The sequence below is a fragment of the Astatotilapia calliptera genome, chromosome 10, assembly GCF_964374335.1.
Source record: "Astatotilapia calliptera chromosome 10, fAstCal68.1, whole genome shotgun sequence".
Taxonomy (NCBI): Eukaryota; Metazoa; Chordata; class Actinopteri; order Cichliformes; family Cichlidae; genus Astatotilapia; species Astatotilapia calliptera.
Genome location: NC_137431.1, coordinates 3,598,533 through 3,623,660, shown reverse-complemented (window position 1 = coordinate 3,623,660; position 25,128 = coordinate 3,598,533). Strand labels below are relative to the sequence as shown.

Genomic DNA, 25,128 nt, shown 5'->3' with positions numbered 1-25,128 from the left:
CGGATGTTCACTCCACTGCTCCACTCTTCAGTCAAAGTGTCAGGCTTCAGAGAACACTGCGAACACCACAGTGTTTTTAGCCTACATATTCAGCGATCCTCAACATCTCATCTTTGCATGTTTTCCCCCACTCATCACTTATTCATCTCTCCACGGATGAGGCAAGAGTTTGTCTGCGCACACTGCTATGATAATCCCCATTTCATAAGCACCCATAATGCGCTCTCCAGACAGTTTTAATCACATGATATTTTTTTTCAGTGAGATAGTTGAGATTTGGAAGCTGGGAGATAAGGTCAAGAATGCACTTTGAAACCACAAAGGTTCGGTGTCATTTTAAAATCAGGAATCGCAACTTTGGGCAGCAATATGATATAAAAACAAATGCGAACAATGGAAGCAATGGAGCAGCACCATGGGATTTGTTGCAAGACGCTGCAAGACAGAAACACAAGCCGATATGTCAACATAAGCTGTGAATCTAATTCACCAGTCGGGCTCATCTTTTCCTTTTCATTGTGCTGACATATAGAGAAATACGCTTGCATTAAATCTAGCTGCTGCTATTTTTTCTGTTTTCTCCCCCCAGCTTACACCCAAGGATCCCCTTGGAGTCACTGACCACAGCATTGGATATTAAATCTTTCTGGTGTGATACATCCATTGTTACACTGCTGATCTCAGACTCTGTGGCTCCAAAAGGACCAAGACAATGTTTGCACCTCTGCTAGATCCTACAGGTCTTGTCATTATTATGAAGTTCTAAGTAGGCTACAGATCTGCTCTCTCTCCTTACTCGCCAAATGGCCTTCCACTGAGCTGCGAGACAGTAAATGGTATAGGAATGGTGGCACCCTTCTACAAGCTGCACTGCCTCTTGAAGCGGGCTCAAATGCTGCTGCTCTGCTTGGGCATCGCCTATCTGATGGCAGGCAGCATCCTGCTTCTACAGCGCTCCAGCATCAGAGTGGCTCAGCCAAACCTGGCCAGCCTGCCCCCCCTGTGGTCCCTCTCTGCACCTCCTACTGCCCTCAGGACTGCAGGCTTGGGCATGAGGGCACGCTCCAGATGGGTTGCCATTCAGGCTGCGTCTGGAGGGGGAGCCAAGGCAGGAGGGCGACACTGGACTGCTTCCCGAAGCCTAGGGGTCCAACACTTGCATCATCGCTGGTTTCACAGTCTGCTGCCAGAGAGTCCAGAGCAAAGAGTCTCCGTCCAGAGAAGCAGCAGGCACAAAGGTAAATAACTGTGCACAGCTATGAATTTGTCTGCACATTGAGCTGACACTGTCCTGCCTCTATCACTTGTGGCTTGACAAGGTTCACTGCTGTTTTTAGTATAGCTAACTAGCCAGCAGACAAAACAAGCACTGGTCACTGCGTCGCCCTATTTAGATGTATTAGTGTGCCAGTGAAGTGTTAATGCCATTAACGTGCATCATGACAAATGCACGATTCTTTACGTGGAAAAAGATCTTCTCCAATGACTTCTGCTGAGAATGTAGAGCTGGGATTTTAAACACTCTAACACGTTTTAGATCTGCTTTTTTAAAACACCGGGACCTCTGCTATGTCACTGACTTGCACCTGTGTGGCCTTCTCACAAATCGTAGGAAGGCCACACAGGTGACCGTGGCCAAGCTTGGACAACTCTTCTGCCATTAAATTAAAAACATATATTACAAAGTCTATGAAAACACTCTGGGGGGAAAAGTGACAAAAATACCCTATGAGCATATTGAGCCGACGGATTTCCCCGTGAACAACATATCAGGAGCACATATGCATGTTTATTTTCTATTTTTGGGCTTTCTTTTTTGTTCAGATGGCCAGGGGCTGGGAAACCGCACTCTCTGCACAGGACTCACATAGTGCACTCACAACAAGCTTCATTCGACATTTATGAACAGATAATCATGACCTTAGAACATTTAGAAGAGCTTCATTATACATTTATATAACATTTTACATTTGGTTGCTTCAGATCTTGTAGATGAAAGATAGAGCTCACTGATCCTCTCGAAACCAGAAGAGTAAAAAAATAAAAAAGGCAGGCGAGCACTAAAGTAGCTTCCAGAAAATAAATTAGTAATTATGAAGCTAAAAAAACGATATAATTTCTTACTTGCACTCTCTGCTAAGGAGCCCTCACCATTACTTGAGTACTTTGAGATATCCATGGATGTTTACTCCATTGTTTAACTGTGCCTGTCAGCGCCTTTGCCATTTTGCTGAAATGATAAATACATTGGAATTACCTTCGGTGGAACATTTGTTCTTTCAGCCCATTCTTGAAAAGCATCCCGTAAAAGCTCTTAATCCTTTTTTTAAACAGACACTACATGACCATTCAGTCACTAAGTAGGGTAATACAGATGAAAAATGTTTGAGGCAAGAAAGAGATCAGTTTCAGTAACAGCCATCTGGCAAAGGGTCTTTTTTAAAAAGTATTACCCAGGACACAGAATTCAATTACCCAAGTCTATTGTGCCACAGGCCCTGTGAAAGTAGCCGGTTGAAGGGCTTAGAAAAAAGCGTATTTTTGACACCGTTTCTAAACCAAGTATATGCATTATTTCAGGATATCAGTCCAGATAATAATGAAGCAATCACTCGAATTCCACAACATGTATTTGACACTGAAATGAAAATCATTTACATGTAAATGCAATATTTAATAAATACATTTAAATTAAATTGTCTTCATATTGCATTAAATCGTAACAAGAGTCACCTTAAGGTGCTTTATCATGTGAGGAAGAGGCCCTCGAGTAACCCAGAGAAAACCCCCACAATCAGACAACCTCCTATGAACCAGCACTTGGTGACAGGGGGAAGGAAAAAAATCCCTCTCAACAGGAAGTAACCTCCAGCACAAGCAGGCTCGTGGATGGACAGCCGTCTGCTGCAGTCACTTCCCACCATGACTAACACATTTTTAGCCTAGCTTAACATAAAAACCAGACGCTGGTGGGTCTTGTCAGCAGCTTCCAGCTGCTGTTGCTGGACTTTGAGGCAAGAAATATCTCACTGAACCTCTAGTGGACTGATTCCAAGAAGTCACTGCTTCTGATCAAAAGGCATTTCTGTAAATAGCACCCCACAAAGTCACCGTTTAGTTTTTGTGTTAAGCAAACAAACTCCACCATGATGGCAGATTCACACACACACAGAAAGGTGTGTGTGTGGGACTCAAATGAGAACCAAAGTTGCAATCTCCATGCTAGCTGTTTTTACACTAAGCTAGCAGCCTACGGTCTTTACCTTCATATTTAGTGTAGCGAGATAAAACAAGCATCACTATTTTCATCTAAAGTTCTGCAAAAGGAAAATATTTCTGCACAAACCTTTAAATGTGTCATCAAAATAATAGAAAAGCAGAAAGATGTGCTGGTTCCAGCTCCTCAAATGAGATGTGATTGCTGCTATTGTGAATGTTTGTGTACTGGACTACTTGCTGAATAAAGAAAACCTATAACAGTTAATTGACTTGGTAGCAATTGAGTTAATCAAAAGATCAAATTATAATGAAAGTAGGTACAGTCTTAGAGACAGTGTTACATCAATATCAGTTGCAGCACCATGTCTAAAATTATTTAAAAAGCACTTTCCTATTTAGTAGAATAGGCGGTGTAATGGAGAGGGGAAATGCTGCTACTTACTGTGAGTCAAGCAGTAATAAGAAGCTAAATCAAGACTATCATAAGGTGGTTCAGCCAAGGTAGGCTGCCATTAAACAGCTCTTACCCATCCAAAACAGTCTCGTTATCCAAATTTCACGGCTTAAATCTCTGGACTGAAGCCCAAAAGCTTCAGGCCAGCACACATTATCTGAATTTTAAAAATGTGATCAAGAGTTACCGTCCCCTGTTTGTATTAATCACATAATGAAAACAAATACTTACAATAAAAATCCTTTAAAAGAGATTTTTTTTATTTTAATAACAAATGTGAGGACAAGACAGGTGGTTAAACATATCTCTCTATGGTAGCTCATTTATTGGCTGTAATCTGCTGACATATCAGTCCCACTCCGCTCTGGACTTCCAAAAAGGTGCAAAATCCCAAAAGGCATTTTCATGATTTTAGTCTTTATCCCATCTTTATTCAGTGGCTGCTCTCACACAGAGGGTGTAGCAGTAATAACATCACACAGCCAGATGGAGAAGTTTGCACATGCATTTTCAGTTTCATATATCCATGGATTCAGGAGCTCTACCTGTTCAAACATTTTATAATAAACGTCAGAGATGTATAATACTTTGTATCTGCTGCTGGAAACCCTACACATTGCAGGAATGAGTGACAAATGTATTTATATGTAAAGTACAAATAAGGAGAGATGTGTAGATGGAGATATGACAAAGTATTTGATTCTCTGGCAAAGTTTCACTCAGTGCTGTAAGTGATTTGTACACACAGGTGGCAGCGGTGCAGTGGTCTGTACTCGTGCTTCCGTGTCCTCCCAAAGCCCAAAGGCACATGGAAGAGTCCAAGTTGCCCCTTGGTTTCGCTGGGAGTCTGATGTGAACGTAATAGGTCTCTGCATTAACTCTGTGATGTGACTGGCAACTCTGAACTTCAGACAAAGAAGAAAAGCTATTTCCATCTGCAGTAATTTATATTTTGCACCATGGCTCTTTCCTGGAGCCTTCCATGCGGGTATGTGGAATGTTTGAGTTAGGCAGAGGAGCAGTTCAGAACAGAGCTGGCGTCAGTGACAACAGATATGACACCGAATAAGTCAGAAACAGAAACAGGAGATTAAGTCAGAAAAAGAGGAGCTGGGCAGGAGGTCGGTTACAAGGTGGGTTTGCAGATAAGGAGCTTAAATAGCATGCCCTCTATGAAATAACCATTTGGATATGTGGAAGTGTATCGGATGTGTGCTGCTACTGAAATCAGTTAATCTGCAGCTGAGCTTGACTCTGTGGCTTCCCTGAATTAATGCTGCACTTGATTTTGTCCTTGTTAAATGCTTTCTCACTACTGCAAACACTCGGTTTGGTTCAGGCGAGCAGTGGCGGCTGTATAGAGCGTGCATCATTCTGACACGCAGCTCCTCCGCATAATGTCTAGACAAGTTCAGGGCTGCAGTGTGTGTGAAAAAGTCTTAACAGTCTTAGGAGTGTTGTGTTTTTCAGCATCCGACACCCCGTTGAGATGATCCTCCTCTCATCCTGTCTCAGGTCAGCCTGTAATGCATCGAAACCCTCTTTGTTGTCCTTTTTTTATGACGCTGCTCACACTTGTGAGGGTTTTAGTATGTAGATCCAGCAGCGAGGCTATGAACCCCCTTCAGCGGACTTTAATGGTCACACACAGTTGCTACCCGTGGCAGCAGCACATGTCCTCATTCTTGGCCATCCTGTCATTAGCCTCCTCCATCCAATCCTGCGGGGAAGAATCAGCTCCAGCTCAGCCATCTGTCTTGGTGTTTAAGAAAGCAGCACAGTGGCAAGCCAAAAGTGCAGTCGTTTCTATCATGTCTGGGAATTCAGGCTGATTCCCTCCATTAACCCTGAGCTGCTATTGCCCGGGGTCTCTTTCTCACTTTGATTAAAACAATGACCTGCACCGCCGGGTGGCTGAGAGGCATAGGGGGGCATCACCTTGGGTGATGCCATTTGAGTTTCTTCTTTGGTGGTCCCAGCCTTTCAGTACTTTGAGGCAGCAGCTACCGTTGTACTCCTGCATTTGTTTTTTGGGCGCCGGCGGCTGGTGACTCAGCCTGACTCCAGCACAACAGGCTGGACGAGCTTCAGAAGACATTGCAGACTGATTGAATCACAAATTCGATACGGTGATGCTTGGCCTGCCAGAGATTTCACAGCCCATTGCGTGTTTCTGTCTTGTCTGCTCACCTTGCTGCACATTCCATCAGTCCCCGTCACATGCACCTCCAACACTTATTAAATCCTCTCTTTGACCAGTTGGCATCGGCCTATTTCGCCGCTGGTAGTAAAGTGAAAACAGAAAGCCAAGCCCCTCGTGTCCTTAAAACCTATAAACATCGATACACGTAAATTCATGTTAGGGATTGCAAAATAAACCTAAAAGCCAAGTATGTGCACGCACTCCATCCACCAAAAACTCAGTTCCTAAAGGACTAACAACATCTAGCATGTGGCCTCAAAACATAATAGTGTCAGACTCGAGGAGGAAGATGGAAATTAAATCTGCACACAAAGAAATGCATCAGCTCCCTCGCACGCTGAAAATGAAATTTATAAAGAAAACTTTAATGTGTCAGCTGAGCAGAGTTTGATGTTGCAATGTGGCAAAGACAGGGATTACATCAAAGACTGAATCTGGGTTACATCTTATATGGTGCCTTAATCTTGTCAGCACATCATAATAGTCTGCCGTAGCCTATTATGCGTTACATCCTTCTTTCTGCACGGGTGATTTTTATTCTAGTGGAAGTAAATAGGTTCACAGTAATGCAGAAATACCAATCATCTACATTGCTGGATAAATCAAGCCTTGCCATGTTATAATTTAGTTGGATGTTATGGCTCACGGTACATGCTGCTGTGCATAATAACCGTGAGTAAGTGATGACGCAAAGGCTGTTTTGGTTCTGCCAGTCTTGGAGAATGTGTCCGGAGCCAAACCGAAGATGCCATATCAAGTTGCAGAGGAGTGTGTCAACATGTGTGTGTGTGTGCAACATGGACCAAACACAAACATGGACATACACAATTTGTCTCATTTCTGTTTGATTTTAAAAAACAAATGTGTTCTAAGTTTGCGAGGCACTACGTAGGACATTATTTAGTTTGTCAATGGTGCTAATGGTGAGTATTTTTATACCTTATGAGTCTGTCACTCAGTTTAATTTGGCCAATAAAGGATGATAGGCGAAAACTAAGGGAAAATTCCAAGGTCAAATCAAAGAAAAAAGAAATGCGTTGCTGGAAATCTGTCCGATTCTTGAATGACAAGTGCCCGATTCCTGTTTTATTATTAGATTTGACCATAAATGTGTACTTTTCATTCAGCTGCCTTGGTTTTGTGATTGCGCACGCTGAGTGCCACCACAGGACTTTTCTGCCTGAATGAATTTTAATTTCACATTTCTTTTCTTCATATAGGAACCTACATCGGATGCTTCCTTCACAACGCCAGCGATCGAGCCCTGGGAGGGACCATGCTTTACGACCTGCGCAAAATGACCAGTTCTTTGTGTCAAGACACCTGCTCGGAAAGGTAATGCGTTCACAGCGGGCTCCTGTGAAGGGACCACAGAAAGCTCGCTGTGTGAGTAAATGCTTTGGATCTCAGTCTCCTCCATGAATGCCTCCTGTGTTTTGAGCTATAGCGGAGAGCCAGGTGGCTGGATGACAGTAAAAGATGAGGGGGTGAGGAGTGAGAGAGGGGAGAATGAAGAGCAGGCCAGGACAGAAGGCTCGATCTGTTGCAGAAAAAGGAAGAAGGGAGGTGTTTGTGTGTGTGTTATAGAACGCTTAATGAGCTGAGTCCAGCAGTTGGTGAATAAATCAGTGGTTAGATATGTGCTTTTCCTGTGGACGTGCTGTGGTGTGGAAGTCTCTGACTGGGTCAGTGTGAGCCGAGTAATCAGCGCTGCCACATCCTCAACAAACCTGTTATTAAACATGTAGAGACAGGTGGAATTTTTCAAACACAACTCAAGGAATGACCTGCTTGAATTATTCCTTTTTATATGTTAGCAGCCAGGAAGCAGTGCATCCCCAGTGAAACGGGAACAGCCGAGGACAGATGGATGCTGCCAGGCGGATAGCTGGCGCTTCCATCTCAAATGCAAACCCGCCCTCTGCCTGTCCACATGGAAGGCAGTCTCGTTACCTGAGCGAGCCAATTACCGCAATGAGCAAAAGTAAAAAGTCAAGGCAATTTATGAGCAAGCTTCAAAGGACATACATGAAAAGGTCAGTTTTGATGAGGTCTCTGTCTTTCCCAAGGAGCCTGGATAAAGGAAGAGGAAAGGGGGATGAGTCACAAGAGCCTTGATATGTAAAGTACAGATCAGAGGTGACTGCACTGCAGCCAGAAGAAGGCATTACACAGTCAGGAGAGTGCAGAATGAAAAGCACTGATGGCTATCACGGGGAAACTGTATGTGTAAGCCCAGTAACTTTGAGTTAAATGATAAGTTTGAAATGTTATCGAAAGTCCTGTGGGAGAGCATAGCCAGAGGGCAATAGCTTCAGGTTATGGATTGCCATTGGCTAGGGCAATAACTATCAGTGTGTGTGTGTGTGTGTGTGTGTGTGTGTGTGTGTGTGTGTGTGTGTGTGTAGTGGTTACCAGTTTGCAGGTCTGGAGTACGGAGCCGAGTGCCACTGCGGGAATCGGATTAGCAGCCCTCGGGCTCCGGAAGAGGATTGTAGTCTGGTGTGTCGGGGTGAGAGGGGGTCTCCCTGTGGCGGCGTGGGCCGTCTCTCCATATACAAGGTGGAGGAGCAGCTGCCAGGTCACAGAAAATGTGAGTTGACTTCCCTCAGGGAAGACACGGCACCGTTTACTATTTATACCCTACACGGGCTCCGCAGATGAGTGAAGAAATGACTGAAGTTAAATTCTCAAAACACAACAACACAGAAAAGTTAAAGCTATGCACTCCCCACACCACCATCTATAACGCTGCCACATGCCGCTGTGCAACCAAAGCCTTATACATACAGCACATTTGATTCCTCTGTCCAGGAACTAACTTAGAGAAAGCGCCAACAATCAGATGACTGGTATAGATAGCAGTTGTGTTATTGTAAGGGTTGACCTTACCACATAAAGGACCTTGTTGTGATTTGATGCTGTATGAATTCAATAGAGTTTAAATTGAACTGAATTTAGTACCACAGGATCCAAAGTTTCTACTGTCTCAACTCAACATTTTCTTCTTTGGTGAATCTAACGTTTCAGAGGTATACTGCCATCAGTTTTTGTTGTTTTCTTTTCTCTAGTGCAGGGTGTCCAACTCCCACACAGCTGAATCAAATGGTTGGATTACCTCTTCAGCATGCCATCAAGTTTGGCAAAGGCCGGGTAACTAGTCATTCATTTGATTCAGATGTGTCGGAACAAGGATGTGTCTAAAAGCTGCAGGACAGTAGCTCTCGAGGACTGGAGTTGGACACCCCTGCTCTAGAGATGTTGTCAAGTTGGTCAGCGTGTCACTTCCACGGTGCATTATTCATATTTTGTTGGTCAGTGAGGATGCATTGTCGATGCGATGAGGGAGAATTGTTTTGGAGACACAACCAGAGAAGCATCTTTCACATTCATCATCTTTTGTCTGGAACCACCCAACATTACTCATATTTTGAAGGTTTTATCGTCATTTACTTCCTCTAAATGTGTCTACATATACTTAACCATAACTTTGCTTTGTCTAACCCAGTGTTGGCCAATTACTTGAATAAAGTACTTAGTTACTAATTGTTGATTACATCTCCAAGAAAATAATCCCATTACTTTACTGATTATTTATTTTCAAAAGTAATTAGTTACTTTATTACTTAGATACTTTTTAAAAACATGATACACAACCTGAATAAGTAATAAAGCAATAGGCCTTTCAACCCAAATCGATCTTTGTCTGCATAATCCATCATATAAAATTGAATCAAATGGAAAAGTCACTTTTAAAAAATTGTTTTATTAGTTTTAAACTTTTATGCATCAAGCAAAAATTAAATTATATCCAACAGTCTCTGATTGTTGCATATAACATTTAAACCTATTTTCTGCATTTTCCAAGATATACAATAAAATAATGTTCAGAATCAAAGATTCAGCAGCACTAAGTCCTGTCGCTCTTGAATCTATTTTCAGTTGTTTAGCAGGAGTGGGGCCTGTGGAGGTTTGCCCGGAGCCGCTGCGGTCATGTCATGGAGGGGAATGGGAATTTCACATTCCCGTGGTGGCGTGCTGGGTGCTTGATCAGATTTGAAGTTAAATTTTTCGCTGTTCCTGCCACGGACATCGCACGCTCGTACGCCATTGTCATGAGACACTTTCACAAACAAAATCATGGTTTAGTAATGCAGTAATGCAGCGTGCTTACTAGAAAGTAACAGTAATCTATTACTTTATTCCAATAGTAATCACTTACTTTACTCATTACTTGAAAAAAGTGGTCGCATTACAAGTAATGCGTTACTGCCCATCTCTGGTCTAACCTAACCACTCCGGAAAAAATGAAAGCGTCTGATATGAACCAAAGAATCAGATAACTTTTGGGATTCACAGCTAGGAGCAAAGAAGAAAGTTAAGTGAATTACAATGAAAAGCACAGCAGGATAGGATAAGGATTTGTCTTAGTGCACAGTGTTACAGAAGGAAAGGGGAAGGTGTGTGAAACGGTGGGGGCTTTATTCAAGAAAGATTATCATAAAAAGGTATTTATCAGCCCGCACATCAACACGCACACAAACACACACACACACACACACACACACACACACACACACACACACACACACACACACACACACACACACACACACACACACACAAACAGCTTGAGCTGATTTGCATAAATGAACCGATGCCACTTGTGACTAAAATGATGCATTGTGTTAGGTTTACACCTAATGCAAACGAAATTAAGTAATAAATGGAGCAACAGCGAGCACATATTTAAACCATGAATAAATAATGAGCAAACATTTAATATGCTACTAACAAAAAAAAAAAAAAAACTGAACTCCTTCCGTAATAAAATGTAAGCATGTAATAGTGTTTACTCTCCACTCTAAAAGTCCTTGTCTGAGTCATCTCAGACTGTGTGACAGACTGGCTGAGATGTGTCAGCATTTCTTTGGCTGATGTTTAAATTGACAAATCCTTCCATCGCCGTCCCTGCGGTCATCATATTTGTCTGATGCACACCTAGAAAGCGGGCTGCATTGCTGCGACAGCCATCTGCGAGCTGTCATCTGTTGATGCTCAGACATGCATGAGTGACAAATCCTGTTGGTTCTGGTATTGTTGTAGTATTTGTAATGCAAAATAATAAGAAAAAGATAACACAGCAACATCCTGTTCTTTGTTATTTTTCATGCCATTGCTTCCTCTGGGAAGATGGTCTTGACAAAATTGTGTTACTGTGTAACTGGCAACTGTGCTTTGTTGTTATTCCACTCCTTTGCTTCTTTGCAGTATTATGCCAAGTGTAGCTTTAAATGGTGATTTTTTTGGAGTCAAGTCCAGTTCTTGGGTTTGTCACCCCCAAACATGTCTCTTTTCATTATGGAGAAATAGCAAAAGTTTTGATCTGACCATAATAGTTTATCTCTGTGATCATCTACAAATTTCAGTTTGAAGAAGCAAGAATTTCTTTCCTTGTCGACACCGTCTTAGACCATGGCAATGTGAATCTTGCTTCACTGTAGACAGTGACGCTGGTGTTCCAGCGGTTTTCAGTTCATGACAGGTTTGAGCGTTGGTGGTTACTGAATACACCCATTCGATTTCCTCTCATATGCCCACATAGCAAAATTGGAAAGGCCCGGATCTGGCCCACACAATGTGCTTACACATGGTCCACATACTGCAAAGAATGACGGCCCTTTGTTGGCCCAGATCTGGTTTGCCAGAGGTGGCCCACACATTGGCCAGCACAAGGCCAGTTGCAGACACACTGGTGGTCCTGTGCTGGCCCAGAACAGTTTCAGATCTGGCCCCAGATGTCAGCCTAACGTGTACTTGAATCAGCCCATATGATAACAACATGTGCCAGAACATAATAGTGCAAAAGTAACATGACAGTGAATCTTATATAGCGCTTTTCTGCTCAAAGTGCTCTATACAACATGCCACATTCACCCAATCACGCACTTTCTCTAAACTGAGAGCTTCCTAACTGCATTCATACACATTCACACTCTTGACATGCCGACTGGAAGAGCCAGGGATCAAACCACTAATCTTCAATTCAATTCAATTCAATTCAATTTTATTTATATAGCGCCGAATCACAACAAAAGTCGCCTCAAGGCGCTTCATAATCTTCCGATCAGTAGGTGACCTGCTCAACCTCCTGACCTACAGTCAGTGTTGGGAAGGTTACTTTTAAAACGTATTCCATTACAGAATACAGAATACATGCCTCAAAATGTATTCTGTAACGTATTCCGTTACGTTACTCAATGACAGTAACGTATTCTGGATACTTTGGATTACTTAATATATTATCATGCTTTTTACAACTACGTGAATGTACTATTGCTGTGTGATTTATTACTATTACTGAAGGTCCGCGGCTCCGAACCGTAGTAAAGGGACCTCTGGCTAATACGTCGGGTTCGTGTCGGGCTCATAGCCGAAAAATAGCTTTACTTTGTTGTCTGGGTCAACTTTGCTAGCAGAGACAGAGAGAGGCGTTGAAAGGCTCCAATGGAACTTATTGTTTTCGGAGGAAAACACGAACACTGTGTACAGTCGAGTCTTAATAGCTTACTTACAACTGGGCTCGTCAGGCATTCTGTTTGGCTGCAGTGGTTATTATTATATTTACATGCTTCCAGCTCCCGTTTTTGCTCGATGACAGCTCGTACTTTTCCTTTTTCTCCCTCCTCGCGCTCACAGACACATAACGTGTTTGGCAGTCCATTCTCCCTGCAGCACGGACTACACTGCCCATGATGCTACATTCTTTAGAGCTATGCTTGTAGCATTCTGCATGTTAGCTTAGCACAACAACAACAACAACAACGAAAAGGCGCTCTCTCACCCAGGAAACACAGAGAGAGAGCGTCCCCCTGTAACCATGGCAACCGTAACGCTGCCGCCTGGAACAACGGCACGTAGCTGTCAAACAAAACCCAAACAGTCCTGACCCGCGACAAAATGAAACAGGGAAGTACCGCAGTGTAATCCATTTATTTCAACAAAGTATTCTGAATACCACCTTTTTAAACGGTAACTGTAACGGAATACAGGTACTCATGTTTTGTATTTTAAATACGTAACGGCGGTACATGTATTCCGTTACTCCCCAACACTGCCTACAACTACCTGGTGATGAACATGAGTAAACCCTCACTAGGTTTTGGATAAAGTGTACACTCACAAGCCTGTCAAACCTGCATTTGAAACCATACCATAGCAGTATAGTATTGCAACATGGCATTTGGGTCTTCTAACTAAAATAGGAAAATAGGAACATAAATAGCGCCATCATTGCCAGACCTGGCCCACATCTGGTTGACATACACCCTGCCATGACACCAGTCAGTCAGAAGAGCCAGCTTGATGCCGGATCTGGGGAAGACCTGCTTTCTATGAGCCTGGGCCACATAAACCAAACCATGGGCCTGGCCCATATCTGGATGACATACCACTTACCATGCCAGAAGTCAGCCAGCAGTGCCGGCTTGAGACCAGATCCGGGCCAGACCTGTCTGCTATGTGGGTGAGGCTGAGAGTTTAGGTCTTCTTCCATATCCTGGCAAAGTGGTGACACATCTATATAACTTGTACATAAAATTGTTTGAACTGATGATCTTGGAATGTGCAGTTATTTAGAAATGGTTTTAAGAGACCATGCTACTCATGCTGATCTACAGCTCCCCTTCTTGCTGTTATCGCTGTGAGTCTTGGTCAGTCCAGTCACGTCTGTCAAATTAAATCATTTTTGTGCTGGCAAAGAGAAACTACCAGTATAGTCTACCATGATTGCTAGCAAAGAGTTAATTACATTGGTCTTGTTAAAAGTTAAAAATCAGCATAGAACTTTTAGCACCACTTATTAAAATATTTAAGAGTATATATCTACGTACTTCAGCCTGTATGTGTACTTTTGAGTCTGTGTGCATTAGGGAAAATCCAAAATAAATGTAAACTTATTTTTATAGTCATTAAAGACGTATCCTTTATTCCACCCTGAAAAACAAACAGTTCAAAGACATCATTAAAAGCTTCAAATTACCATGACATTCATGCCCATGATGAGTGTACATAAACCTCTGACTGTATATTATTTGACATTTATATTTAAGTAAATACTTAAAGTTGTATTATCTTAGCAGGATGTTGCACAAAGTTAATGTGCCACTTTTAAAATGTCAAGCTTTTAACCTGTGTTGCTGTTCTGGATGGTCCTTAATGCTTCATTTTAAAACCTTTTTGACAGCTCATTACTCTTCTTTGTTTTATGACTAAACTCTTGACTCAACTAAACTAATTGTGTATTAGCCCCACAATGACCACGACAAATCCAGCTATAATGATTATCCATAACTTTTTCTTATAAAAACTGTTTTCACTTGTGTAAAGATTTGCTCCCTCCTCCTGTTGCAGTCAAGGGCGAATCTATTATATAAGCAGCTGATGATCATAAACAATATTAATATTCATGACTGGAAGCTTCGGCGTCTCTGGAGATTTGCAGCTGACTTGTGAATGTATTACACTGTGTACCAGAATTCAGCCAAGTATGGAAAGATAATTATCGCAGAAACCCTTTGCATGTACATTTCTTTGAAAATCTGACATTTGCTACTTGTTTGTATAGAAATAAATGCTCCCCAATGTTGACCAAAGCAAGGCAAACCCTTCAAATGTGTTTTGCAGTCACTAGCAGAGCGCTATTCCTTATCATCCCCGTGTGCGTTTTTCCTCCTTGCAGTCAGAAATGTGCACTACCGGGGTTGCTTCAAGTTGCTGAAAAGCATCATCGGCACCTTCCCCGTCTACTCCTTTCAGCCGAACCTAACCACGCAGTCCTGCATCGAGACGTGCACTGATAAGGTTTGAATTTCTCCTCTGCAAATTACAGCAATGATGATCAATTTATTGCACACTCTACTTGTGGTTCTCCACTCAGGGAGCTGTCTTCTCTCCCTGGAGAACACATGTAGGAGCACAGAGCTCTCTGGATTTTTGCTGAATATTTTAGGTTTAATGTGTCTGTAATGAGATGTAGATACTCTGCATCCTGCACTGAGATCTTACTCTGTGCAGCTGTGTCGCCTCCAAAAAACAGAAATATGGATGGTAGAAATATTGGCAGTGACTGCAATATGATTAATTCTCACCGTGCGGTGTGTGTTTATGCATGCATATCAGTTCCAAAAAAGTTTCACTCCAGTGTCCTCGTGTTGTGACATTGAGCATTCTAACCTCCTGCTACCTGGCAGAGTGAGGAAAAATAAGAGAGTTGGGATGTTCTGCAGATTCAGCTGAGTAAATGGTAAATGGACTGGTTCTTATATAGCACTTTTCTACTCTGTCTGAGCACTCAAAGCGCTTTACACAACGAATTCATTCACCCAATCACACAAGCACTTCTTCTAAGCTCTTAAATGCTCTATCTAACATTCACACTCCGATGGATGCATCGGAGAGCAACATCGGGTTAGTTTCTTGCCCAAGGATATTTGGATTGCAGCCTGGGCTTGAACCACCGACCTTCTGGTTAGTGGCTGACCTGCTCTGCCACCTGTCAGGTGGCATCTGAGCTGAGATGACAGATCACCCTTAGCTAGATTAGAAGTCTTTGGAGAGAAAAATTGGTGTGATGAGTCATATGACAACCTGAAGAACATTTGTGCTTTTGGTTTGTAGGAGCTCCCACTGGCTGTGTTCAAGAAACCCCACTGTTTCTGTACATGGACGTCATCTCTTTTCAGTCTCAACCAGCAGTCGGACAACCAGCAGTGTGTGGGGAACCACACCATCGCCTCTGCACTCACGGCGTCCACAGAGCCTGACCACTACCAAGTTTACCATACCCCTGTGCTTGGTGAGATATTTGTTACACAATGCAAAAATGTGTTAGTCATCTGCACGTGTTTTTATTTGTAAATGTATTATTTTGAGCCCATCCCACTGTGCCGTGTCAGTCATTTTTTGCTGATCATGCAGTGTAGCTAAAGTTCCAGTCTTGCATTAATTCTAAGTCCCAACTGAGAGACTTTCTGTGACCACTGTGTTGTTTTCTTGGGGTCAGATGCTTAGTAAAAATGAAAACAGTCTTCATCCCAAATTTCAGCTCTGATCTGTGACTTGCAATCCTACTGCAATTTGTGCCACGTAAAGAAAAAACTCCATTTCAGGCTCTCTGCTACAATACTTACTATATATTCTCATACATATTCTGATATATTCTGATATTCTGCTGATATACAACAGCTGAAACAAAAAAACTGTGCTTCCAGACTCCAGGTGCAAAGAGAGGATGTTTCTGCCTCAAAGATCCAGTTCCCTTGTGGCTCTCTCTAGTTTTCCCGGGGCAGGCAACACCTGGGTACGACACCTGATCGAGCTTGTGACCGGCTACTACACTGGCAGCTTCTATTTCGATGGCACGCTGTACAACAGAGGTGGGGAGAGCACAGTCCGTGTCCTGAAATGAGAGTTTAAGTGGGTGCTTGATGAAATATTGCCCTACAGCTGACTGTTATCTATTCATTTATTCATTGGTACCAGGTTTCAAAGGCGAGAAGGACTACTGGAAGAGTGGCCGCAGCATTTGCGTAAAGACCCATGAAAGTGGGCAGAAAGAAATTGAGATGTTTGACTCTGCCATCCTGCTGATTCGCAACCCTTACCGCTCCTTAATGGCTGAATTCAACCGCAAGTGCGCCGGACACTTAGGACACGCCACAGATGCCCAGTGGAAGAGTAAAGGTGATGTAGTCCAATAGAATGAAGTGGTTTATGGCTCAGCTGAAGGTTGCTATAGTTACTGCTGCATAATGTCCTACTGTTGATGATACAACAAGAGTAGACAAGAGATGAATGTCGTGAAGCACCTTTATATTTACAGGCTAGCACTCAAGACTCACTCCTGAGCACCAGACAGCCACCCTTTAAGAAAAGTCAAACTTTGTCTAAACTTTGTTCAAAAGTTGTCTTTTTACTTTGTTCCACTAAACAATTATCTGTTGAGTAAAGTCTAAAAAATGGAATGTAGCATTCAGGCATAGCAGACATCAGATCACACCCTTCATTGTGTCTCGTTTGTGGCTTTTTGGGCGAGTCTCTGCATGGTCATATTGTTCCCACGTACTTGGGCGGTATAGCGAGATTTATGGTCGAGCATAGGTGATGTGTTCACTGTCCACTCCAGCCAGGAGACCGCTTTCCAAGCAGATGCTTGCGTTACCTGTGACAATCAGAAGCAATGGGAATCTTGGAGGGCTGGATAGGAGTGGTTGAAACCGTAAACGTGTACGCAGACGGACCTTTGCGGGATCGTAAATCTCGTTATTGGCGCCGCTGCGGTTAGGGTCGTCATTTCACAGGAAGAAGGTTCTTGGTTGGTTGTAGCTTTATGCTTTTCACGTCTCTTTAATATCTCTCCTCACAGGTTTTAATTCAACTTTTTTACAAGTCGCTTGAACTGAAATGAGTTCACGGGGACTACATTCACCTATTTAATAGTTTTTATTTGCTCTGAGTTTTTAAATGCCTTCTCTCCATACCGTGGGGTTAAAGAAGACAACATTCATGTTGCTCACAGCACTGAAAATATTTGATTTTCAAAAGACAGTGAAAAAGCAGTTTCTTGGTCCCACTGAAAGCTGTTGACAGAGTGTTCTGAGGATAATGCAGAATACAGATGAGTGTGGACTGAAAGCTACTGCTGTGGCATCATGCTGCTAAACCATCACCATGCTGCACTACTTCTTGACAGTTTTTTTCTTTGTTTCTTACAAAATGTAACTACAATGTCTCATGTATAGTTTAAGAACGTAATGAATGTTATAGAAAAAAAGTTTAAATATCTCATTTCAGTCACAGTCTCAAGCTTAAAAACACCTCGATGCGCTCATCAACCCTTGTATGTGGCTATTGGCTGCTCTTACACAAAAAACGCAAACAAAATAAAACACCAGTTCCAACAACCAGTTAGTTAGAGACCCAACAACGAGCCAGCCTGTCTATACCACAGGCATATACACGCACATGCTGCATTGTCTCCTCTCTGCCTGCTTTCTGGCTGACATTCCAGTTTCTCTTTTTTTTCACACGATGATGAATGATGTTTATCATCTGATTGCAGTGCATGAAATCATTTGATTTATAGTCTTCACCTTGGGAGTAACTATGTTGAAGTTGTACTGCCGTTTGATATCCACACAGTGGAGCTCTCCACAGTTTTTACGCATATTTTTTTCCATAGTTTGTGTCATAACCAGTTGAGTCGCGTCTTCCACATTCACACAGATAAACATTCACTCAGATGATCATTTGGGACACGTACATTTTTTTTACTTAGTTCTGCAATCAGTTATTCAACACTGACACAGACACAAAAATGAAAATTCTCAGAAGCATGCAGTATATTGATAAAATCCAACGTCTATGTGTGATTCCTGATCAAATTAGCTAAAAATAATCCAACTGTACCCTCTTTCACTTGCAGAATGGCCAGAGTTTGTCTCCAGCTATGCCCCCTGGTGGGCATCTCATGCTGTGAGCTGGCTGAAGTTTGGCCGTCGCCTCCTGGTGGTGCATTATGAGGAGCTGCAGCGAGATCTCCTCCCCCAGCTCCGGCTCATCACAGCCTTTCTAAACGTCACTATGACAGAGGAGAGGTTTCTGTGTGCAGAGAGCAACCAAGACGGGCATTTCAAACGCTCAGGGGCTCAGCGGCCCTCTTTTGACCCATTCACTCCCGACATGAGACAGATGATTGACTCCCACATTCATGCTGTTGACCAGGCGCTGCAGAGCAGGAACTTTAGCGGACTTCCACAAGATTACCTCCCCAGATGATGATGTGAAAAGGTCATGAGGTAGTTCTTTAAATGACTGGTACAGCAGAGGTGTGTGAGAGGAAAGGTTTCCACCGAGTGCTACGTGGGGAGCAGACACACGCTGGCCAATGTAAGCGGCCCACCTGACTCTTTAATAAGCCAGTCACACTGTGAATGCCCGTAGAATCAGAGAAACTCTTTAGAGGTCACTGGAGAAACATTTCAGTTCATTGTGAAATTCTACAGAGAACAGGTATGAAAGCGTCAAGGCCAGGACTGCCTCTATGCAAGCAGCAAATATGATGATTACTCAGAAAGGATTTGTTAGGCAGTAGATCTGGATGTATCTGTATGTCCTTCAGAGCTGCTGCATGCTGTTATATGGACATGAACTCAGAAATATGGTGATGACAATGAAAACTTCTCCAAACTGTATGAAATGTTTCTATTAGCATTTTATTTCATTAAATGCGTTTACTTTGAGCTGGGTGCAGTTGCGTACACTGGCATCACTTGAAACGTGTTTCACTTTATTGTTACCAGGTGAGGACAGGTGTGTCTCCATTTCCAAGGTGACATTGGGAGGGTTTGTGTATCTGCTGTTCAGCTTGTCACAAAGAAAGCAAACACGTGTGTGCGCTGTAGATCTCTTAGCAAAGGACTCGCATATTGCTCAAGTGCAGATGTTTTTCAATCGTTCCTGGAATAACCTGGGAGAACAGTGCCACCTGGTGGTTGAATTTGCACCTATCAGTACTACGAACACTGGTGCAAATTCCTTTCTCTGCATTCACCATTACATTTTTATTTTTTATTTGAGTCACGTTCTTGTATCTGATATTAATATGAAATACACCAAGGAGACATAAATTGAATTAATTTCACCATAGACTGCTCAGAAACTGTAGCACAATCAGCACCTCTCTGACAATGCTAAAAAAATAACACCTCTGAAAATGAAAGATTCATGCAGGGCTGCTGTCACTGTGTTCATTCACTGCAACAGAGATGCAAACAACTGATTCCAGCAACGAGCTAAATGTATGCCTCCTCTATCAGCCACATGTGAATGTAAGCTTTTACTCCAAAATCCAGTCCCTGCTTCTTTGAGCTCATTGTGGACTACTAACCACTTAGAACTTTGTTTTTTGTAACAAGTATCCCATTTCACTGCTGACAATATCTACAATCTGGACCTCTTCTTTGTCTGCTAACACTAGATAACCTCACCAACACCTGTCTGATACAGTACGTCAGAACATACAGGTGAGTACAAAGAGAAGATTTGAGACAGTAGAAAGCTTCTAAAATCAGGCACAGAAAAAAGAGACAGAATACAAGAAGGTGGACATGCTGCTGCTAACGAGGTGGTTTTACAGGGGAGATTCTCCAGACAACACAAAGCACAGCCTCACACCAACATCACATTACAATAGAAACTTTGTGTGTTGTGCAATAATTCACACACATACTCATGAAAAAGAAGCCCGTCCAGTGTTCGGATTAGGATGGTATAGACAGAAAGAAAATATGCTCTTTCAGGTGGATACATGCATATATATCCATCTTCTATGAAACAACTAAGTCCCCTTTAGCCACCGTGTGGCTTAAACATCAGCTAGTGTCTGAGATCAGTCTGCTACAAGTTGTTTTAGAAATTCCGTCCACGTGCTACATCTCTCTCAAACCCTCCAACAGTGTGACGGGTTTCAAATCTGCATTGTGACTAAACCAGCCAATGACTCTGCCTTCTTTCTGAACCAGTGTTTTTGTCCCGTTGAACCGTCTACTTCTAGTCCATCTTGGATAGCTTTTACCAGCCTGTTTTTCAAAGGATGTAGGGTTCATAGATGAATAACCAACTGCTGAGTCTCCAAGGCAGCCAAGCAAACCCAAACAAGAACACGTCTATGCTTCAAAATTACTCTCCAGAATAGTTCCCCTTCATTTGAGCCAAACAAGACTGCTGTTATTGTGGTCAAACAAATTTCTCTTTCATGTCCAGACTGCATTACTTCAAAAGGCCAGGTCTTTACCTCCATGTTCACAAAGTGTTGTTCAGCTCCACTGTTCCTGTTGGACAGCAAAGACGTTTTCTGGGACACCACTCGTGCATTTATGATCGCGGACACATGCATTCTGATACTAACAGTTACCTGATGGGGATCCTGGAGTCTTCTTTTCACATTAAACAGTAGACTAGTTAGGCTGAATTTCACACAAATTGGCAGTCATTTACAATCCACTTGTAGGTGATTGTCTTTACGGTGGAATTATTCATTTTAAATAATTTGCAGCTCTTTTTCGTATCCTTTGCCAGATGAACAGACAGGTTGAAGAGCTCTTCAGTCCTCGGCATGATGACACCAGACACTTCAAAATCAAAGAGGACATCACTGCCAGAGGTTTGAATATGTCACGTTTCTAACTCAAAGAAAGCTGTACACACTGGAAACTAATCTAAAAGTCACTATTTAAATAATATGGATGATTTAAAAAATCATGTAAAGTTGTTGAATACTGTGTGCCATGTGTTAGTGTACCATCTTCACTGATTTGTTTCAAAGAGGATCAAATGTTTATTTATTAAAATACAAAAAAAGTGAACAATCCATTCAAAATTTCATTTAGTGTTGTTAATTTTTTACATCATCTAGTGTTAATACGTATTTATTAGTAACAGTCAATGACATCTTAATCAATAATATTCAGTGACTGGCAAATAGTTGGCTTATAAAATAACTTTTCAGTAATTATCCAAATGATGTTCAGTATATGATACTTGGGACAGCTCGGTGACACAGTGCCATGCTGTCTTGAAGCAAGAACGCCCTGGGTTCATCATACAACATTCAGCATCATTAAAAAAGTCCTGGAAGTCTGTGGAGTTTGCATGTTCTCCCCCTTGCATGTGTGGGTTCTGTCCAGGTAGTCCGCCTACTCCAACTTCCTTTAGCTGAAAACATTGGAAGAGCCGTTTTGCCGACCATCCAAAGGTCCAGCACCCTCAGCAGCTACAGCCTCCACTTCACAATCACCGCAGCACATGTCCAGCTAAATCGCTGCACATGCTGGTAGGCAAGAAGTGAAGCAGCTCATGGTGGTGAGAAGTGACCGTCAAGGGAGAGCAGATGCAACCTGACCACCACCGGCACACTTTAGCGCCGGAGGTTTTCGTAAAGCTTTTATTTTGGTATTTCCGTTGACCTGTTCAATAAATTTGCACGTTAGCTAAATATTTAGTTTCCTGTAACATTTAACATTTAGATTTAAATATTATATTTAGATTTAAGATTTAACATTTAATATGGTGTTTTAAATATAAGAAGTTACAAACATTTTAGTAAATGTTAAGAAAAATGACTCGAAAAAAACATGTTTTTATAAGGTTTTGAGCTAAATGTGGAAAAATGTTGCCGTTGATTTCAGCGTGTTTCTGTTTACAAACGGTGCCCCATAGCTGTCTCACCCCTGTAGAGGCTGGGATAGGTGTGTGAATTTGATAAGTGGAAGAGAATGGATGGATAGCTAACACTAGCATTTGCCTGCATGCATGACATTCGAAAAGTTTCAACGATTCATTAGTCAAAAACTGACAAGATTCTTCAAGGCTAAATAGAGCTATTAAAAGCTGTTTCTTACTGTCATTGTATTGACACCATATAGAAAATGATTTATGAGGATTTTAAATATCAAATTACTTTGGACTTTTGACCTCTTTTTCAATTCAATTCAATTCAGTTTTATTTATATAGTGCTAAATCACAACAACAGTCGCCTCAAGGTGCTTTATATTGCACAGTGGATCATACAATAATAGATACAGAGAAAAACCCAACAATCATATGACCCCCTATGAGCAAGCACTTTGGTGACCGTGGGAAGGAAAAACTCCCTTTTAACAGGAAGAAACCTCCGGCAGAACCAGGCTCAGGGAGGGGCGGGGCCATCTGCTGCGACTGGTTGGGGAGAGAGAAGGAAGACAGGATAAAAGACATGCTGTGGAAGAGAGACAGAGGTTAATAACAGATATGATTCAATGCAGAGAGGTCTATTAACACATAGTGAGTGAGAAAGGTGACTGGAAAGGAAAAACTCAATGCATCATGGGAATCCCCGACAGCCTACGTCTATTGCAGCATAACTAAGGGAGGATTCAGGGTCACCTGGTCCAGCCCTAACTATATGCTTTAGCAAAAAGAAAGGTTTTAAGCCTAATCTTAAAAGTAGAGATAGTGTCTGTCTCCTGAATCCAAAGAAGGAAGAAGGAAGCTTTCAAAATCAAACTCAGGTCATATTTTGTCATATTATAATTTGCATCCAAATATCATGCCACATTTGACCTCTGACCTCACTTTAACATTTTACATCGCATTTCTTTCAAGATGACCCCAAAACATGTCCTATCTTTAAAGAAAGGGTTGTCAAGAAAAAGAGAATGAACTGCCAAGTTAGTCATGCTACGCTTTTTATTGCCCCACAAACTTCCGACATTACATCTAAAAAGAACAGATGAAACAAAAATGAAACAAAATTAATATATAAAAAAATTAAATAATTGCCCCTTAAAAGTAAACACTACCCAGCGAGTGAGCTGCTGTGGCGGAGGTTTGAGCTCTCTGAGTGCTTCTTGTTTCTGAAGTACACGGTCATATTTCGAATCCTGAAATCCCACCATGTTGTTTCCTACCTTGGTGTTAGCATCACTGCTTATCCACTATTTTTTGCCGAAATAATATTTGTGAAGTTATTTGATAAATATTTGAGATCCAGTTGCACGCAGACGTTAAATAAAGACTGTTTCTGGTGGGGAACCAAATCAGCTGCTAAAGCTGAAGTAGTTCACCGGTGGTGAGTTGACAAGCCTCATCATGTTGATTGTCTGTAACAGTTGTGTTACTCCCAGAGGACTGAATGAGTTTGAAAGTTAGCTCAATTAGCGAAGCAATGCCATAAGGCCTCACAGTCAGCTGTCTGTCATAAACACTGCATGGACTGACAGCTAGACTGGGTTATATTAAGACATGCAGCAACATCTGCTTAAACAGTATGAGATGTCAGAAGTAGTTCCTTTATTGGCTTTTTCTCCTACTGATTTGCAGACATAAAAATCATTAAAACTGCAAAAAAAAAGAAGATTTTTTTCACTGAAAGCAGAAAATTCCACAGGAAGAAGAAACTGAAGATGCAGCCAGACTGCAGATGCTGTTGCACTCAGTCCGGTCACACAGACACGACCAGGCTTGTTACTTGACCAGCACAGACAGTGGGACGAGACAGTCCTGACAGCTCATGAGGGATCTCAAAGGACATGCAATGTCACTGTCAGTAAGGCTTCAGTGTAGTCACAAAGTACGGCGAGGAAAGAAGAGTTTCTGTGACAATAAAAAGAGTTAATGCATAAAACCCCAAATACTGAAGCCACAAAAGCCTTGTAGTCAACACGGGAAGCAGTGCCCTTTCTACTTCTACATGTGGCACAGCATTCAGCAATAGTAACTATTATATCCTTAAATATATTATACTTTCAAATGACACTTTACACACATATTTTCAACTCTATATTTTGTACAAGAAGCTGATCCTGATATCAGTTATAGCTCATATGTAGGTGTGCTGTGGTATCTGCACCAAGATGTTAGAAACAGATCCTTTAAGTCCTTTAAGTTGCAAGGCGGGGTCTCCATGGACCAAACTTGTTTGTCCAGCACATCACACAGATGCTCAATTGGACTGAGATCTTTGGAATTTGGAGGCCAAGTCAACACCTCAAACTCACTGTTACCAAACCATTCCTGAGCCATTTTTGCTTTGTAGGGGAGAAAATTATCTTGCTGAAAGAGGCCACAGTTATCAGGGAGGTGACTGATGGTCTGATTAAAGTGGTCTTCCACTTGGATCAGTTTTCAGTTAAATTTGGAAACTACATCACATCATGGTTATTTAACAGGATGACGACGTGTGTTTAGGATCTATGGCTACGTTCACTCTGCAGGCAAAAGCACATCAAATCTGACTTTTTTTGACCCTATGCGACCCATATCCGATCATGGTATGACAGTATGAACGGCACAAATCCGATATTTTCAAATCCGATCTGGGTCACTTTCATGTGTGGTGCTGAATCCGAAACATATCCGATGTTTTAGAACGCGACTGCTGTTTGAACGGTCATGTCGCATTAAATCCGTCTTTTACGTCACTGACACGACAGACGCCAATTATCAGCGCCGGAAAAGCGCCCGATAAGACATCGCGAACGCTTCTTGGCCATCCAGTGTAGATGTTAGTGAAACTGTTGGGAAGACAATGTTGGAGAAACGTGAACATTTTATTCGTACTGTATAATCTGCAGCTATCCTTTGAAGCACCGCTCCTCTAAAACAGCAATAAGGATCATTATTAATTCAATTCAATTCAATTCAATTTTATTT

At 42.1% G+C, this 25,128-nt stretch overlaps 1 protein-coding gene across 1 annotated transcript; it reads left to right on the top strand.

Annotated features, from left to right (window-relative positions):
- Positions 1-704: 704 nt before the first annotated feature.
- On the top strand, positions 705-19,213 carry wscd1b (WSC domain containing 1b). Its single transcript, XM_026182384.2, has 8 exons — positions 705-1,238; positions 7,097-7,211; positions 8,285-8,469; positions 14,617-14,738; positions 15,555-15,732; positions 16,148-16,312; positions 16,419-16,619; positions 18,361-19,213. The coding sequence occupies exons 1-8, from the start codon at positions 845-847 to the stop codon at positions 18,711-18,713; spliced, it is 1,713 nt and encodes a 570-aa protein (XP_026038169.2). The 5' UTR covers positions 705-844; the 3' UTR covers positions 18,714-19,213.
- Positions 19,214-25,128: the final 5,915 nt, after the last annotated feature.

Excerpts from the sequence above, each read along its gene's own strand:
- wscd1b (XM_026182384.2), top strand. The coding sequence starts at position 845 with ATGGTGGCACCCTTCTACAAGCTGCACTGCCTCTTGAAGCGGGCTCAA. Across the intron at positions 15,733-16,147 it reads TTACCATACCCCTGTGCTTG|ACTCCAGGTGCAAAGAGAGG; the intron begins GTGAGATATTTG and ends CTGTGCTTCCAG. Across the intron at positions 16,620-18,360 it reads TGCCCAGTGGAAGAGTAAAG|AATGGCCAGAGTTTGTCTCC; the intron begins GTGATGTAGTCC and ends TTTCACTTGCAG.